Below are 20013 nucleotides of genomic sequence, written 5' to 3'. Positions count from 1 at the left end.
AAAGAACCCCCTTATTATTAAATGCTGTATTCTGACAACACATAAATAAATGGATCCCATTTAGAACTATTAAATAATTCACAAAAAAAATTTCATTAACTATTACAAACACTTGTAATAAATAAAGGCATTCAATCCTGCTGTCAGGGTGTAAATAATACAACATGTGTTTTATTATGTTTCCATTCATTCATTCATTCATGTTTAGTCCCTGATTGGGGTCGCCATAGCGGAATAAACTGCCATTATGTGTCCATTATGTTTTATTATAATACCAACATTTGGTAATTTAACATTTTGGACCACATAAATGTATTAGATGTGATGTATTGGCCATGCACACCTACATACATCCATTACTTTATTATTAAAAGGGAATAAACTACTGTTTATTGCAACTTATCTGAACATCATTATCAAAACTCTTTAATATGTCCAGTCAATTTAATATGAGCATGTAATACCATCTAACTACATCTTTATGGTATTCTTTAAGGCAAACAGGCCTAAATAAATGCAAGGCCCTTAAAATGGTTTGTTCATCTTCAACTACTGATACCAGCACATCACAGGCCTATCTAATAGAAAGTGTGGCAAAATGAAATGGTTTGTGGGAATATTCCTGAGCAGGTATAATAGCTTACGTGATGGTAGCTCCAGAGAGCCTCACAGCACCTACACTGCTCTTAAAGAGAGTCTAGCAGCAGAGCGAGTGAAGCAAGAGTGTGGAGGGGTTGTTGCTGGATCAGATACGTTTGTGGCCGGAAGTTAACGAATATGATTTATATTATCTATTAAATTACCCAATAAATAGTATTTCATTAATGTCTACAACCACCCTAACCGTCACAGTACTGTAAAAATATAAATTATTGTTATACAGTGTCATAAAAAATGCTTCTGTATTGATGTGTATTTGCAGTTCCGGCCGGCCTTGTATCCTATCTACACTTTACTGTGTGGAGGGAGAGAGCTGACATCTAAAGATGGCCTCATACTGTAGGTCCATGAACCTGATTCTTCCTGCTAGTTTAGTTATTAAAATGCACAGTTTACTTAGATACTTAGAAGTGATTGAAATGAAAGGTGTAAAACAGAACAGAAAGTGATTCAGAGCTGTTGTTCTCCTTGATATCCTGAGAAACAGTCTGTATTAATTTTGAAGCTCATTAACGGCATCCTTAAAATAAAAGCAAACTATCTCTCTTTTCACACTTAGTTGTAATGTTCTAGACAAGGTCTGAAACCATGTCAGCACTTCTGTTGCTACTGCCTTCTCTTAAGCTAGATCCACCTTTAGGATGGCATAAAAGTGTCTTCCATAATTTAATACTCCCATAATTCTTGAAAGAATATACAGAAATCCTTAACTTAGAAATAAAATGTTTTATGTATGTAAATCTACTGTACATGTAAATTCCCATAGACTATTGTGATAAAGAGACATTGTTCATTATTTCCAGGATTTATGTAACCCTTGTGAGGGTAAAAAACCATAACGATTTGGTCCCTGTAGACATTTAACATTTGGAATCACAGAAGTCAATGTGCTGCTATGTTTATGGCAGAAGCCCATCATGTCCAGGCACCTGATGTAAGAAGTACTGGCCCTCTTGAAGCAGATGCTATATCCATTGACAGCTCTGCTAAAAGGACTAAGCTAAAACTTGTGTACTGTGATGACCGGTCCTGCACTTTGGCCTTTTTGCTGCTCCTTGTGTAACGCAGACACTATAGCATGCTTGAATCAGCCATTGCCCCTATACTTGCTCATTCCCTATAGCAGCCCTGTCTTGATGCTGGAACAGGTTTTTAAACTTTATTCAGATCTATTTATTTCATATTGTTCACATGCTTAAACTTCACAAAGACAGATGTAGCCTACTGTAGCCGACCAATTCAACCTAACAGTAGGTCAAAACTTAATTTTTTTTACCCATGTTTATTAGTAACATGGTTCAGCCGGGCCAGATATATTCTGTTTATGTTCTGTGTTCTCGCATCATTCATTCTTCCAAGCTAACCTGGCTATAGGTCTCCATAAGGACACAAGTCTGTTCTCTGTGTTCTCATTTACAATCAATAGTGATTTTCTCATTAAAGTCTGAAGGAAGAAATAAACCCTGTGTTTATTTTAATAAAATGTAGGCTAATCTAGGCAAAGCCAAACTTTAGTTTTTTAAATATAGATGCATACAGTAATACCATTGCATATGAACTGAGTATTACAATAAACCACACTAAAATATTTTAACCTTAACTGGTAATGTATTAATGCAAGAGTGAAATACTGGCTATGCTCCTTTTGATTTATTTATCAATAATGGATATTTATATCCTGAACACATAATGGATATTTGGAATCTGTTGTTAGATCTACAATAAATTGCATAAAGAGCATAATTTTTTAACATATCTAATATATTCTAATCAGTTGATGCCTTGTAATGTAATGTATTAAATAGTTTTTATGCTGGTCCATCAACAGTTAATGTAATAATTGAAGACAAGAAAGGGGGCGCTATAGAGTGGAGACAAAGTGACACACTTTTCCAGAACAATGAAGTGGTGGGGACTGCAATATTCTGTGTGACCCCCAGGGGCGCATAGATACACAGTCACACAGAATATTCTCTTGAAAATGATCCCCAAGAGGACATTAGAGAAAATGCATGGGGTGTGTTCTAACACCATTTGGGAGGGGCTAGTGAGGCTTTGCCCGTGGGGACCTCAATTTAGGTCCCCACGGTGACATGAGTCCCCATGAGGCGGTGTGCATTCAGGTTTAAGTCCCCACCGGGATATAAAAACAAGAACACACACACACACACACACACACACACACACACACACACACACACACACACACACACACACACAGGCTCAGACACATGAGTGTGTTAGATCGGCACAGCTGTGTTCCAATAAAACCCAGCAGCAGATGGAGCTCAGTGACAGTGAAGGGGTCACATTGGACTTTAACTTTGACATTTATAGAGCATTCACGAAAGCACAAGTGCTGACAATTGAGAGCGGCACCTCTGAAACCTCTATTAATCACTAAAATACATTCAATATTGTCAGACGGCAGCAAAAAACACTAATAAACTATTAGGTAAACACCACTTCAAGTCAAACCCAACCAAATGGCATTTCTATTAATGGGATAGTTCACACAAAGTTGAAAATTTTCCCATTATTTACTCAATCTCAAGTGATTCGAAAACCTACAATTTTCTTATTTCTGTTGAACACAAAAGAAGATATTTTTAAGAATGTTAGAAAGCTTTAACCATAGACTTATGTAGTATAAAAAATACAATTGAAGTCAATAGTTACAGGTTGAAATCTTTCATTAAATATATTTTAGTTTAACAGAAGAACAAGACTTAAATGCAATCGGAATAAGAGAAAGGTGAGTGTAAATGGTGAGAGAATTTTTTGGGGTTAAGCATCCTTTTTAAAAAAGCAGCAGTGAGCATCTCTTCACTTCAAAATAGCGCAGGAAAAACAAATGAAATTGTTAAATCCGGTGTACATTTTTCGCAGAGGAGGCCCTTAACGTCCTTCACAGGATGAACCAGTGCCAGGCTGAAGCGGGCAGCATGTGCAGTCTAGCAGACAAGCGTCCCAGATGGACGTCAGGTGCCATTTCTTCACCCCAGGTGAGACTGCAGTCCCATCTGTTGACAATTTGCACTTTTGGCTCCCTGCACACATTGAAATGAAGCCTGTGCTGGTCTCCTGAAGGCCTTAAAAGGGCCCGGCTGCCAGAGGAGGCCCATTAGTGGGCTGCGGGTGGCACTTAGGCCTGAGGACAAGCTGATGAGACCCGTCCTACACTATTCAAACACCCAGGATGAGTGCCTGAAGCCGCCTCCGAGCTGATATTAATGCACTACGGATGAAAGACGTGACTTTCTATCTCTGCCTCCTGACGCAGCTATGCTATTTTACGGAAGGTGTACTGAAAATACTAAACATGCACCTTTGTGAATAAAAAAGGACAAAACACTTAGTCAGAGATGGTTCTATTGAAATTCATGGCACAATGTCTTTGTCTTGAAGGCTGGAAATGTTCTCTTGGGGAGCAGCAGCCTTGTGTTTCTGTGCGGTTTGGATGTGCTGTGACTTTCAAGGTCTAATTGCTTTTCATACCCTGCGAGACGAGGGGAAGACAGCATCCATTGTGCTCTTTTGACACAGGGCCAGTCAGCCTTTCTTTGCCATGATATTCTGTGGTATGCAGAGGTGTTACAGGAGAACTTGCAAACACAGACTTGTTTTCACTGAAGTGACTCATTCTAGCAAACATGATGGCACAAAGTCTATCTGGATGGTAAAAACTGTGTGTTACACTGATAATGCACTAAAATATTATATAAACAGTTTAAGCAACCTTTTATATAAAGGACTTTTGGCTTGAGGGTCTAGTTATTGTTATCATGACTGGATATTAAATGTGAACGACTTCAGGGAGTTTGAGAGTTGTTCAACTTTGCATGTAACCATAACTTGCATGTAAAGATGTACTGTATGCTCACTAGCTACTATAGAACTGTATGCTACACAACACTACAACAGACAACACACTTAACACAACTTAAAATGTGAAAATTATGAAATAATAGCAATGATTATATACAATGAAATAAAACAAATCTTATAACAAAATCAGACAAAAATAAAAATAGTATTTTGAAAAGAAATAAAAAAGAAAATATTTAAAATAATCAGCTTAAAATACTGTTTTAAATCATTAAAACACAATATAAAATATAAAATAAGACATCATGTTTATAATAAATAAAATATAATTATTATAGTACACTAAAAAATAAGATATAATCTTAAAAATAAATTAAATGAAAATAAAATGTAAAAATTTAAATTTAATTAAAATTGCTTTTTAAAATTCAGTATAATTTGTTACATTATAATGTACCCATTTAACTCTTATACAGTTGAAGTCAATATTATTACCCCCCCCCCTTTTTTTATTTATTTATTATTAATAATACATATTTTTTATTATTATTTTATTTCCCAAAATGGTGTTTAACACAGCAAGGAAATTTCACAGTATGTCTGATAATATTTTTTCTTCTGGAGAAAGTCTTGTTTTATTTCAGCTAGAATAAGAGGAGTTTTTAAATTTGTTTAAAATCGTTTTAATGTCAAAATGATTAGCCCCTTTAAGCTAATTTTTCCCCCCAAAAGTCTACAGAACAAACCATCGTAATACTATAACTTGCCTAATTATCCTAAACTGCCTAGTTAACCTAATTAACCTAGCTAAGTTGTGTCACTTTAAGCTGTATAGAAGTGTCTTGTATCTAGTATATCTAGTAAAATATTAATTACTGTCATTGCAAAGATAACAGAAATCAGTTGTTAGATGTGTTGAAAAAATCTTCTCTCCGTTGGCGGACATTTTTTGTTTTTTCTGCAGAGAATTTTGTAAAATCTGTGGATCTTTGCGGAATGATTTGGTATTGTTTAGTAAACAAACAGAATCTTTCATATAATCTATCAACTAAAAGACTTTACAAACTGTATGGTAAATCCATCATATGAACTTTTTAATATTACTACTATTATATCACAATAATATTAGTGAAATTAATTTGAAAATAGAATAAATATAAATTTACACACCAACCACAAGTAAATACATAGACTCAATGATGGGCTAAAAATCTGCGGAAATCTGTGGATTTCTGTGTGCGCAGATTCCTTGTGGGCTTACAGTACATATGAGCACAGGTGTCAAACAAATTCCAAGAAATAACATTCAGAAAAAAGTAGGCTATCTATTGATAAAACGAATGAACACATTCTATACATGCCATGCTGACAAGGTCACTCCCTCCAATCAATACTTGATGACTTAAAAGGCACATTTCCAAGGAAACCCTGACATTCTTATCAGTGACAAATAGAAAGCACTTCTGCATCCCTTAAACATATCTGTTAGTCTCCATCTGTTCTAAAGTGCATAAACCTAGGGCTAACTCACATTCTCAAAGTTTTTTTTTTTTTTAATATATATATAAATATCTTATTCATATCTCTATAAGCACCGATCATGATAAATGGCTCATCTGTAACAATGGGGTCACAGCGAGCCCTCCAAATGCCCATCAAATAGTTTTCCATATCAAGATGACTTAATGCTCAATCTCCTGACGGGAAGGTCAAGTAGAACTGAGAAGGCCAATACGAGACAAGCAGCAGCTCATCTGCCTGATAATAATGCCTGAATAAAGTCACAAAGCATTTCCTCTTACATTAAAAAGTGACATTTCATATTAAAATATTAAGTTGCACTTTCATAAGGATTTAATAATATTTTTATTTTTTTTCTGTTTATGGATGACATTTTGTCATTTTTCCTCTTCTAGCATGCAAAAATCAATTAAGATGTCAACGATAACCTTGAACCAACTCACAGCCGTCTCATGTTGAAAAACACCTTCATGTTTTCCATTATATTTGATTAAGTCACCTTAAGCCATCATCAGATTGAAACAGATGTTATCAAAAAGATGGCATCTTACTGTCTCTGGAGTCCCCGTCTTTAGTCTGATCTTCGGCCCTGAACTGGACATGAGCTCCATAATGGCATAAATATAGTCGAATAAACCCGGTGATGAGGGACTCATGAAAGCTCATAAATAAGTCTGCTCAAGGTAAACCCATAAACCAAATCACTAGGTCATAATCACATAGAGTTGTACATATGCAATGCACAAACGATGCGGCCCAAAAGGACCTCTGAGGAAACAGCCTTCATCGCGGCCTTGGTGTAGAAATAGATGTAAGCAGCAAAAAGATGATCTTAGTCAACTCCCAGCAGTCACAGAAGATCATGGAAATGACTGAGGTATGGGAGAATGGGGACTTAAGTAGAATAATTTTTCATTAAAAAAAAATCTATTTTCAAAAGATAATGTTTTAGACTAAATTTATTTTGGCTATCAATATCAGGTAGTATTTTGTACAAATGTTGAACAACTTCAGAATGATTTCACTTTAAACATAGACTGCATATTGTTACTTTTGAAATGAGACACTGGAGTTTGTCTAAAGTAACAGAAAATGTCTGCTATATTTATTGACTTGTTAGATCTTGTTTATTTTGAAGATATCTGACTATGACCTAGTTAATATGTTAACCACAAACGTATTTAATTTATCTTTACAAAAAATATTAAACTGAATTTTCATTTAAAATTTCAGTTCCAAATAAAAAATGTTTCAAAAATCACCCACCAATGCAAAAAATGTTATTATTTAGAATATTTTTTTATTATCTGCAATATGCATGAATTTGTTTCCTAATAAGGATTTGTGTATTACAAATTTTCACATTTTATTACTGCATTCTATTATTTTTTATTATTTATATTTATTGGCATTATTATTAGTTTTGGTGGATATCCCATTTAGGATGCATCTGCAATGTCCAGAGAGTTTGTATAAATGTTACCATTAATTTGGTTCCATTTGTGAGCTAATATAGTGTAATTGGTTTGGTACAATAGGCACATAATATCTGCTCTGTGTAATGCATTGCACCAACTGCGACTTGAAATTGAAATTACTATATTATTGGTCTATTGGTCTCATTCAGACATTGACCTGAACTTCTAACACTAACACTTTCTAATGTATATACTATCTGAGCAGATTTTAAGTCAAAATGTTGTTCATCTATTTTCTGCATTTATTAAAATCAATCTGAGGAGCAATGAAGTGCCGAGTCTGATTCAGTCTGTTGTGGAAAAGCAGATGCTGACAATTGTATGAGTGATAACTGGCAGAATATCTACATGCTATTAGAGTGTGAATAATGGGGATCTTAATAACCATCCACATCAATATGTATTATCATAGCCTACCCTTTAAACAACATGAACAGCTGAATTAGAATCCCAGCTAATAATAATAATAATAATAATAATAATAATAATAATAATAATAATAATAATAATAATAAGCATTAAATCATTGGATCAGTAGAATTTCTGAAAGATCATGTCAAAGCCTGGAAAATTCAGCTTTACCATTTTAAAAATACATTTCAATAGATCACATAAATAATATTTGAAAACAGAAAGCATGTAAATGTTACGTATTTATTCATTCATTTATTTATTGTGTTTCTTTAGAAGCAGTATGATAAGCAAGAAAAAAGCAACAAACAATTTTAAGTAGTAGTCTAATGCAATAGTGCAATTCAGCAAATAAAGCAGGACTAGTGAGTCTACTGAATATTAATATTAAATTATTATTCAGCATAATTAATATTCATGAAGCCACACTGTTAATATTCAGAATCCAGAGGTCATTTATTTTAAAATCGTGTTTTTGCCAGTTTTCAAATTGTGCTTACCCTCCTGATCACAAAAATGTTAAAAGATATGGGGGGAAAATGAATAAGGGCAGAATACAAAAAAAAAAGTTTAGATATGTTTTAGAAATAGGGTAATGTGTCAATTTATCTATTAATTAACACATTCATATGTTTTATTTACATCAGATTTAGTACTGCTGAATAAATGTGTTGTTCATTGAATGTTATCTAATCAATGAACAAATACATTAATGTATGTGTAAGTATACATTAACTAATGAGGCTGTTAAAGTAAAGAGGTGCATTAGAACAGTGTTTCTCAACTATGTTCATGGAGGACCACCAACACATGTTTTGGATGTCTCCCTTGTCTGTCACACCCATTACAGATCTTTCAATCTGTGCTAATGAGCTGATGATCTGAATCAGGTGTGTTTGGTAAAGGAGACATAGGAGACATACAGAGTTGGTGATCCTCCTGGAACGTGATTGATAAAAACCCTGCATTTGAACATGAGCAAGTTGAGATTAACCAAGATAATGTAGTGCTTACAGAGCAAGTTGAGATTAACCAAGATAATGTAGTGCTTAGCAGATGTTAATAATCCTTTTGCATTATTTATCTCTATGCATTAACTAATGCATTAACTAACATTAACTTGTTAGTGTTGAAAAGTGTTACCAGGTTTAGAGATTAGTTTAGGACGGACGGTTGGACGGATGGATGGATGGATGAATGGACTGGGACAGATGGATGGATTGGATTGGGATGGATGAATGAATGGGGTTGAATGGAGGAAAGGATGGATGGATGGATGGATGGATGGATGGATGGATGGATGGATGGGGACAAATAGATGGACGGATTGGGTTGGATGGATGGATTGGGATGGATGGATGTATAGGACTGGGATGGATACATAGATTGGGATGTTGTATGGATGGATGGATCGATCGACCAATGGGATTTAATGGATGGATTAAGATGGAAGGATGGATTGGACCGGGATGGATGTATGAATCGGGTTGGATTGGGACAGATGGATGGATTGGGATGATGGATGGATGAATGGATGGATGGATGGATGGATGGATGGATGGATAGATGGATGGATGGATGGATGGATGGATAGATGGATTGGTACGGATGGATGGATTGGATTGGGGTGGATGGATAGGGTGAAGGATGGATGGATGGATGGATGGATAAATGAATTGGCATGTGAAATGGATGGACGGGAATATAGAATAGAGCATTTTAGTAACCGGATAAAATAAAAAAATAAAGGTTTATAGACTAATTTTGAAAAAGATTAAATTTAAGACTCAGTCAACAGCGGTCAAGACAGAAGCAATCAAAATAAAAAAATAAATACCAATAACATTTACACCCAGCTGAACACTTATTTACACAACAGAACAAAAAAAAAATGAATGAATAAATATAAAATTCATTCTTACCACTGAGTGTTCTGGGACGGTTGTGACATGCCACACTCCCTCCAAATAATGCTGTGCGTGTAGAGGTAGAGGTGTGACAGTGGCCAGACAGGAGCGTTTGCCACCTACTTTGACCGCTCCATCTTGATTCTCCGGGCCACATGGTCGCCTGCTGAGGCTTTGACTGCCAACGGCTGGAGGACATGGCGTGGGCCAGTCCCAGGATGGATGGGGTGATATGGAGCTGTGAGAGGCCACGCGTGGAGGCAGGAGACCAGTGAGGGGTCCAGGCTGCAGGTCAGGCATGTTGTCGAATGGCAGCCCGAGGGCCGAGTGCAGTGCCAGGCACCTCAGGTGGTAAAGCGACGTCCCACACACTTCACAGCTGCTCTGGGCACTGCAGACCCGCCGAGGCCATTCCTGAGACTGGAGCTCGTCGAGGAGAAACGCTGCAAAACTCGGGTCCTGAAATAAAAGGCAGAAAGTTCAATTGAACAAGAAAATATATATACAGTTGAAGAATTATTAGCCCCTACCCTGTTTATTCATATTCTTGTTTGATGGAGAGATTTTTTCAACGCATTTCTAAACATAATAGTTTTAATAACTCATCTCTAATAACTGATTTATTTTATCTTTGCCATGATGACAGTAAATAATATTTGATTAGATATTTTTCAAGACACTTATATACAGCTTAGTGACATTTAAAGGCTTAACTAGGTTAATTAGGTTAACTAAGCAGGTTAGGGTAATTAGGTACGTTATTGTATAATGATGGTTTGTTCTGTAGAATATCGAGAAAAAAAATTCTCAAAGGGGCTAATAAATTTGTCCTTAAAATGGTGGTTAAAAATTAAAAACTGCTTTTATTCTAACCGAAATAAAACAAATAAGACTTTCTTCTTCAGAAGAAAATATTATCAGAAACACTGTAAAAATTTCCTTGCTCTGTTAAACATCATTTGGGAAATATTTAAAAAAGAAAAGAAAATTCGAAGGGTGGCTAATAATTCTGACTTTAACTGTATATATTATACACATTTTTGCTTTACTGTGATTTGTTATTTTTACAATTTTAATATTACTAAATGATTCCTATTATGATAGAACATATGAATGTGTGTTTTTCCATAGCTAACCTTTGACCCACGTATTAAATGTGCCTTCTGTCTTACACTCTTGGTCAGTCATATGTAGTTGGTCATATGCGTACTGAATCATTTGATGGTATTTTGGTTTTTAAGAAAGTAAAAAAGAGAACAATGACAAAACTATTAAGTGCCAAGAAAAACATCATATGACACAAGAACTGTAAGTATTCTTACATGATGTACAGTACATACTGAATGCATCTGATTGTTAAATATCCACTAGAAAGAGGGATTTTCCACACACACACACAATAAAAAAGTTGTGGTTTTGAGAGATTTGGCAGACTCGAGAAGAATCCAGATAATGTTTCCTTTATTGCTCCAGTAATAAGTTTGTGGCATAGCCAGAAACTCTCTTTTTTTGAATACTGAAAGCATTTTGCCATGACAGCAGTTATTAACATAAGTTATCGACATAAGCTATTTTTCCAGTTAAGATTTTGTTTTAACAAAAATTACAAAAAAAAAAATCAATAATTTCTGATTTCAACATTGCCACTTTTCCGGTTCCAGCCCACAATAAGATATATTTAGACGAAAATAAGGTAAACATTTGCTCCTTGTAAAAAACATTCAAATCAAAGCTCTCTCTCTCTCTCTCTTTCTTTATGCAACATTTTGTTGATGTAATCCAGTCTGATTTCAAATGTACATCAAACATACAGTCAGTGAAACACCACTTACCAAAATCCAATCTAGCCAAAGAGCAGAAAAAGAAATGTGTCTGCTATAACACAATTTAAAGACAATTTAATCTTAATTTAAGTCAGGATTACCGCAGGAGAGACTGAAAACAACAAATACTACTGAACTGTTGAAGGCTAAGTTATTAGCCCTCCTGTGAAATCTTTTGTATTTTTTTAATTCTTCCCAAGTGATGTTAAACAAAGCATGGAATTTTTCCTATAAATACAACATTTCCTATTATATTTTTCTTTTGGAAAATGTATCATTTGTTTTATCGTTTGGCTGTAGTAGACAATAATTAGCAAATGATGAAGTGATAGGAACAACAATACAGTATATTAACCATTTTAAGATTATTTTCCAATTGATTTGCCTAATTATCCTAACTTGCCTTATTAGCCTAACTAACTTAAGCCTTTAAATTTTATTTTAAACGGAATACTAGTATCTTGCAAAATAACGAGTAAAATATTATGTACTGTCATCATGGCAAAACAAAAGAAAATAGTTATTAAAGATTAGTAAATAAAACTACTGTGTTTTAAAAATTGTTGAATTAAAATTTCAAGAGCTAATAATTTTGTCTGAACTCTATGTTCAAACCAATGAAAATCTACATTTTATATTTATGTACTTTGTTTACTAAGAAATAAATGTGAAAGTAGTGCTTTATTTTAACATGATTAAAAAGTAGATAAGCATGACAAACATGCATTTTTGATTTCTTATTATCTAACATTACAATAAATGTGACAAATTGAGCAGTCACAATCCATTCATGAAGCCAAAATCATATATTACAGAATTGTAGGTGTAATGTCCGAATTTGTCACCTTATTTTCCTTCCCTCTTTCTCTGATTTAGTCTACTCAATTGCAATACACTATGGTAAAGAAGTGAACAAGCGAGTGATTTTGGACACAGCTCTTGGTTCTGTTCATGGTGCATTCTGGTTAAATTAACTGACTGTAATTATATTTTCTAAGCTTGTGCGTAATTACTCTCCATTCACAAAGCAGAAGCTGGGCTTACTTAATTCACTTGTCAATCAAGCACAACACAGTGTGATTTCATATACAATCCAGAGGCAGTGCACACACTGACATATAATTACAAGAATTTAACATCATATAAGCTATATACATAAAACGTTTCATGAAGTGATTCATGTTGAAAACCTGAAATGTTTCAACACTGAAATTGTGACAAAATTACTGTAAATAAATATTTTTGTTGTTTTTGTTTTGTTTTTGTTTCGTTGCTTTGTATTTGTTATTTGTTGATGTTTTCTTGTATTTGTATGATTTTTGCATATTCTAATAAAAAAATTTAAAAAAGTAATACAGTTGAAAGCAATTTTTTTTTTATTTTCAGTGGAATTTATATTATTTTTCAATTATTTCTCATGTGCTGTTAAATGGAAAAAAGATTTTTAACACAATTTTAATACAATTTTAGTTTTAATAACTGATTTATAATGAATGTTTTCTTTTGTCTATGCCATCGTCGTAGTACATAATGTTTTAGTAGTTATTTTGCAAGATACTCAGCTTAAAGAGCAGTTTAAAGACTTAACTGCATAATTAGACAGTCATTTTACAACAGTTGTTTGTTCTGTAGCTAAAGAGGTTTATAATATTGAGCGTTTTAATTAAAAACTGTTTTATTGCAGCCAAACTAAAAAAAAAGCAGACTTTCTCCAGAAACCAGAAGAAAAAATATAATCGAAAATACTATGAAAATGTTCTTGCTTTGTTTAGCATAATTTGAACAAGAATTTAAATTTAGGAGGAAAATAAGATTGCTAATAATGCTAACAATGCTAATAACCTAATAAAATATGTTTGTAATAGATGTTCTTGGTTAATTTTTATTTTATTTGATCCAAAATACAAAACAATAAAAAAAACATTTAGTATTAATTTTCACTTTTAGCTAACTAAAATAACCCTTTCTAAGCCTACAATAAAATATATACAAAAATCAATATATATTTAGATGAAGATATATAAATTAGGGTAAACTTTTGGTGAACTTGGCCAAATGAATGTCACTTCTAACAGCTGCTCCTTTTCAAAACCATAAAAATCAAAGCTCTCTCTCCATGCAACATTGTAGCTTGATTTAAGGATTGTAATAAACTTATGCTGCCAGCACTCTCTAAGTTTATATTTTGCTGGAGTGAAGTGGAGGTCAGGGGACAAAAGCGCGACCCCAGCAAAACACTACAGCATAATTAAGTGCTTTTGTCCTGAACTGAAGGATTTCTACAACAGGTTCACACACTATGGGGGAAACCATATGACATTGGCATGCCAGATGCCTGCAATCTGCCTCAGCTTCAGTCAGCAACCTGTTAGAACTGAGACTTTACATTTATTCATTTAGGAGTCCTCTAAGTTTCTGAGAGGCTGGAAAACTGATCATATTTCAGAGTACAGAAAATCATACTAATACTACAAGCAAGGAATATGAAGCAGAATAGTTCAAATCTGATTCAAAGATGTTAAAATAAAGCAAGTAAATGTTATTAATAATTATTAAGAATGTTATTAATAATTTACTAAAACTTCATGCATATGCTTTATGAACCATTGCAGAATGATTTTTTTACTGAATAAAATTAGATAATATAATAAAATACATTAATTAAATTAAATAAAATTAAATACAAATAGAAAATTAAATAAAAACAATTAAATTCAATTAAATACAATAAAATTAAATAACACTAAATTAAAGTAAATAAAATTAAAAAATTAAATTAAATAATAAATAATAATTGTAAGTTAAACTAAATATTTTATGTTAAAGCATTTTTTTTTTTAATTTTGACTTTTCTTTAAAAACTGGGTAAATATGTTTCTTTTTAAGGGATAAGTTGACTTTCCTTAAAAAGTGAGTTAACCTGTTGCCTTAAAATTAAAACAATACCTTTAAAATAGTAAATGAATTATTGTGCATTGTGCCACTATTATGGGTTTTTGAAAATGACCTATGCAGTGTGTAACACAGCTCTAAGTGAATAAAAACATCCAGCTGAGGTTTAAATCTGAAAGTGTGCTGTGTTTAAAACTATTGATTCTTTAACAAAATAGTTGACTCAGCGTTGAATAAATGAATCGAGTTGGGTTCAGATCTTTTGTTTGATCACATATCTAGTTCCAATTCCGGTAAATTGTGAACGTGATTTCCCTTCACACATTAGCGGTTCACGTGACTGATCATTACATGAAGATGACGATCACTGACACATGGAGATTCAGCTGAGGGGAATAAAGGGCTGAAGTTCATTTTCACAACAATACCACAATATAGCCAGCCTAGTCCTGCGTTTGTTCCTGTCATTTTTCTGATGATTGATACAATAACCTACTCTGCAACAAGGGATTTACGTTGTTTGCTATTTAAGGAGCAGCAGAGACTATGGGACTTTGTCAGACTTTGACAGGGACTTTGTCAGTAACTTTTGCAGTTGAAATGAACCAGTTTCTTCTTCCTCCAGATCGTAACATGCAAGTGAATTTAAAATTGTTGCCTTATTTTGTGCAATTTGCAAAATGTGTTTAATTGTGTGTTATAAGTTGCAATGGCCCCGCACAGCTTGTAAACACATATCTATTATAGATCAGTGCTTGCATCTCTCAGGTTAAATCTGTATGGGGCTGTTCACATATCGCATACAAAACTACATTACGTGACATGTGCTTCTTCCTTTACCGATTTAAATGCGTTTCTAAACTAGTGATCCTCTGCTCTTTGTTGCTATGGCCACCATTATCTGTACCTCACACCCACAGCACAGTCATGTTTCAAAATAGTTCAACTTTTGCCACTGTGTGGATTAATACTTAATGTGTTTTGTTGTTATAACTCGGGGTTAGGTTTAAGAGTATATGCTGACGTTTAACTGCATTGCTTTATTGCATTCCTGCATTGGGCCCTCACATACTTTCTGCTACTTCGTACTTTAGCCGTGGTGGGCATTTCTCGTCTTTTGCTGAACACAGTCGACCAATCACAACACACTGGGTCATCGGTCCAATCAGCGCAGATTAGCTTCGCGCTAAGGAGTGGTTTGGGAACAAATTAATTTCTGAACGATTCATATGGGAGTCGCTGGTATAATTAGGTTAAAATAAATGCATATTATAAGACAATTAAAGTGTTTTTTTTTTTTTTTTGATCATGCACACATATCAGCATGTTGTTGGAGACCCCCAAAACTAAAATATGACCTTTTTATGCAAAATAGGGGCTATTTAAGTGCTGTGGGCCTAAAGACAACTTATTGCTTTTAGGCAACACCATAAAATAACAATATATAATGACATAAATTAAATTAAATATGCATAAAAATTCCATCATTAAGAGTGCAGCAAATTAATAAATAAAACTATTCTTTCACCAAGTAATATTATTAGTTCATAGCAACACTTATTTAATAAAAACATCAAAAAAAAAAAAAAACTCAAATTAATGAAAAAAAAAATCCGTGGTGTGTATTTGAAATCATTAAATCTAATCAGAATTCAGAGTCAGAGACACACTTATTTAAATAGGTCATTGTACCTTCTGTTAAAAGTCTGCATAGAAACATGAATAGTCTAGTCAGGCTTTTGGAGCCGTTCAGCCAGCATGTGTTCTTAGAAGCCTTTATGTATGTACATTTAAACACTGCGAATCGTAAAAATGCTAAATGACAGCTGCAGAATGCAAAATAACCAGATGACACTAACGCAAGCGTGCAAACATGGCGTGTGTTCATCTGTCCACCCACCCAACAGACACTTGTTAAGTGCTCGTCACACACCACGACACTATTGAAGAGGACCCTTTCTTTGTGCAGAGATTTAAAGGCAGGCTTCTGTCTGTGACTCTGGTGTCTTCCTCTACAAACACACTGAGGTTATTCACGAGTCAGTGGCTTCTTATGAGCCTGTGCCCTCTAAGTTTCACCCCACATGTGCATTCTAATAGAAGGGACAGAGGGGTGATGGTGAGCAGGCACACTTTGGGATTTTAGAACAACAGGGTTACATTTTTACATCCACCGACAGCGCACTCTTAAAAATAAAGGTTCATCGTGAAACAATTGAAGAGTTCAGATGCAAAGACCTCCATCTGTGTGCCATCAGAATTTTTCTTCTAAAATGTGCATATTTCCCAGGCTCCTGTGTGTGGGTTCATTAGTTTAACTTTTATGACACAGAATAGGTTATTTTCTTTGCCTTTAATATATAATAACTGAATGTAAACATACTGTCGGAGGCTGACATTAAATGCATTTTATAACAAATGTTTAGATGGTATTTGGAGGTTTCTGCATCTGAACTCTTCACTTGTTTTATGAATAACCTTAAACATACATGGAAACTTTTCGTACCAAAAAAAATAATGTTGCACTAAATGTTCCTGTGTGGAGCCAAAAAAAAAAAAAAGGTTCTTCTCTGGCATAACTACAAAAACTCTACTTTGGAAACTTTATTTTTATTGCAACTTTGGCTTTTCAGGTTTTGCTCAAGTGTAATTTAGAATTGGGATTAACAGATTTTTTTGTTATGTTTTGCCATGTTAATCCAGCACTGTGTGACAAACTTGAAACAAGGGGATGTTAAAATATCTATAATTTAACAGTTTTCTGTATTTTGTGATTTATGTTTTCATTTTTTTTAAATTTATGATTTTAAATTGCATTATGAGACCTTGATCTTTCCTCTGTCAACTTTTAACCTTAAAAGGTTGGAAAAAGTGACCTTTATGAACATTTTAGTAGCTTAAAGTGATTATTTTCTGCCTTCGTGTTGTATTTTATGCTGCAAACACCTTGAAATAAGCTGCCAGTACATTTTTTGTTTTTTTACAGATTCATTGATATATATATATATATATATATATATATATATATATATATATATATATATATATATATATATATATAGAAGATATATATCGAAGAAAAAAATACTGATTAAAGAGCTTTTTGTGGAATAGAAAGGCTCAGGCTTCCTATTGTAGGTTGTCTGAGAAAACCTGCACTGTAAAAAAGCAAAAGAAAAGTAAATAAATAAATAATCTTATTATATATATCTTAAGTTATAATAACTAAACATTTGCGGTCATTACTTTTTATCACATAATTTTAGTTTGTAGACTAAAGTGTAGACTTTCTAATATGTGAAGGAACGTTTTCCGTGAAAAAAAAAACACAAAAAAAGTGACTTTTCTCCAGAAAACACCAATAGCACATGAAATGAATGACTAAAAAGTTATGCAGAACATATTCTCATAAACAAGAGAAGAATATTAATCTAAACTGCTGCATGATATTTGAAAAAAAAAAACTCATATTGCGATATTTCTTTTACTGTGATATACATTGCAATATAAATGCAATTTCTGCAAATGACTTATATATGTATATTTTTTTTTATTTAGAAATTAACAATATTTATGATTTTATGGGCAGTCGAACAGTATTCAGAAAGATTAAATAGAAAAAAAGGACAAATTAAATTATTTCATTCAGTAAATAATTACATAATCTACAAACAATCTTTAAGCTACAAACTTCTAATTTATTGTGCCTAAATGGCTTAAATTAGCTTGAAATGTTTACACAGTCACAGACCTTAAACATAATTATAAATAATAATAAACTTTCACTGTTAAGTTTAAATTTTGAAATGACTCCAGTATGTTGTTAACTGTAATGTCTGGTCAACTACAGTATAATCCCTGCGATGTGACTATTGTGGACGCACACATTGCAATATTGATGCTGAAACGATATATTTTGTCCAGCCTCATCTAAACATTGTGCTTAACAGTAGTGACAGTGTCATTATTACTGCTATAGCACTTAGATTTTTACTTCTAGTCATATAAAAAATAACTGTGAAGATTTCAGGGTCTTAAATCTTTTACATTTTTTATTTTACATGTACTCAAATGCAATCGCAATCAATAAATTGCTGACTGCAGTTCACTTAAAGGCCAGTAGTGTAACCAATAACACAATAACACAAGTTTCTCAATTTATTGAGCTAATATATTTATCCCTTAACCCTTTATAGTGCACTGTAATCAATGTCAATGAAGTTACAACATGGTTCTTTGACTCATAAAGAGTTAACCCTGGGAAATGTAAAGCCCTTATATTTTCAAACACTCCTAGGCACTTTGAAAAAAGTGAAGTGGATGAAAAATATAAGATCTACAACTGTACCTGCGATAAATCTGAAAAACTGGCTGGTAGGCATTACCGATGATGGACTTCCTATCCGTGTTCACAAAAATAAATAAATAAAGGCGTAGCTTAAACAAAGAGGAGTGTGACAGTCTGACATACAGTTAAATGAAAGACTGGATCACCGAGACTGTCGACTATGATCCACTACTAGATATGAGGCTAGGAAAGAACTGAGGCCTTCCCTCCAAGACTTCATCCATGCTCTACAGAGGGGAAAATTGCTGGCGAATTGCAATTTTCTGTTCTGTTAGGTAGCAGACAGATGATGAAGGTACTGAGGGAAAAAAGAAGGAATGGGAAATGGAAGGAAGGAAGGCAAGAATAAGTGAGGTCTGTCACTAAGCTTGGCTGAAATCCAGTGAATATGGCAGAATGCAATAAGAAGTAGAATGACAGAAGACGATTCATATTAAAAAAGACCTGAGTTTAGAAATATGAGATGCAATAGAGCAGACTGGAGAAAAATAAAATAAAATAAATTAAAATAAAATAAAATAAAACAATAAATACATAAATAAATAAAAAAATAAAATAAATAATAAAATAAAGTAAAATAAAATAAAATAAAACTAAATAAAATAAAATAAAAACAAAATTAAATAAAATAAAAAACATTTTAAATAAAATACAAATTTAGAATAAAATTAAATAAAAATTTCAAATCAAATAAAAATTCTAAATAAAATAAAATAAAATTTCAAAACAAATTTCTAAATAAAATAAATTCAAAATAACATGAAATAAAAATGTAAAATCAAAAATAATAAAAATATAATAAAAATTTAATTTAAAATAATCAAAAAAATTTATTTAATTTAATTAAAAATGTAATTAAAAATAAAATTAAATTACATTGAAAATATAAACTAAATATAATAATAAAAATAACAAATAATAAAACAAACACTAAACTAAAACAAAAAAATCTGTCAAAGTTGCAAAACAATTAATATCTTATCTTATAAAGGGCATAATCTAACTTCAGACTCAGACATTCATCTATAGAGCATGTTTAAATTCCTTAGGTAACAAGATACTGATGTTTTTTTTTACATAAACATATGTATTAAGACCCACAGTCTAACAAAAAGGCTACATATTTCAATTTATTACCTGTACTC

At 33.0% G+C, this 20013-nt stretch overlaps 1 protein-coding gene across 2 annotated transcripts in view; it reads right to left on the bottom strand.

Moving 5' to 3' along the window:
- Positions 1–20013, bottom strand: part of kif26aa (kinesin family member 26Aa) — a 159201-nt gene that overhangs the window by 101648 nt on the left and 37540 nt on the right. For both annotated transcript variants that reach the window (XM_087298277.1, XM_087298278.1), the window contains exon 3: positions 9821–10264. In XM_087298277.1, coding sequence (XP_087154403.1) covers positions 9821–10264 — 444 coding nt within the window. The remainder of the gene's footprint in view (positions 1–9820; positions 10265–20013) is intronic.

Source organism: Danio rerio, chromosome 20 (assembly GCF_052040795.2).
Source record: "Danio rerio strain M-AB ecotype USA chromosome 20, GRCz13ab, whole genome shotgun sequence".
NCBI lineage: Eukaryota > Metazoa > Chordata > Actinopteri > Cypriniformes > Danionidae > Danio > Danio rerio.
This window is presented reverse-complemented; position numbering and strand designations above follow the sequence as displayed.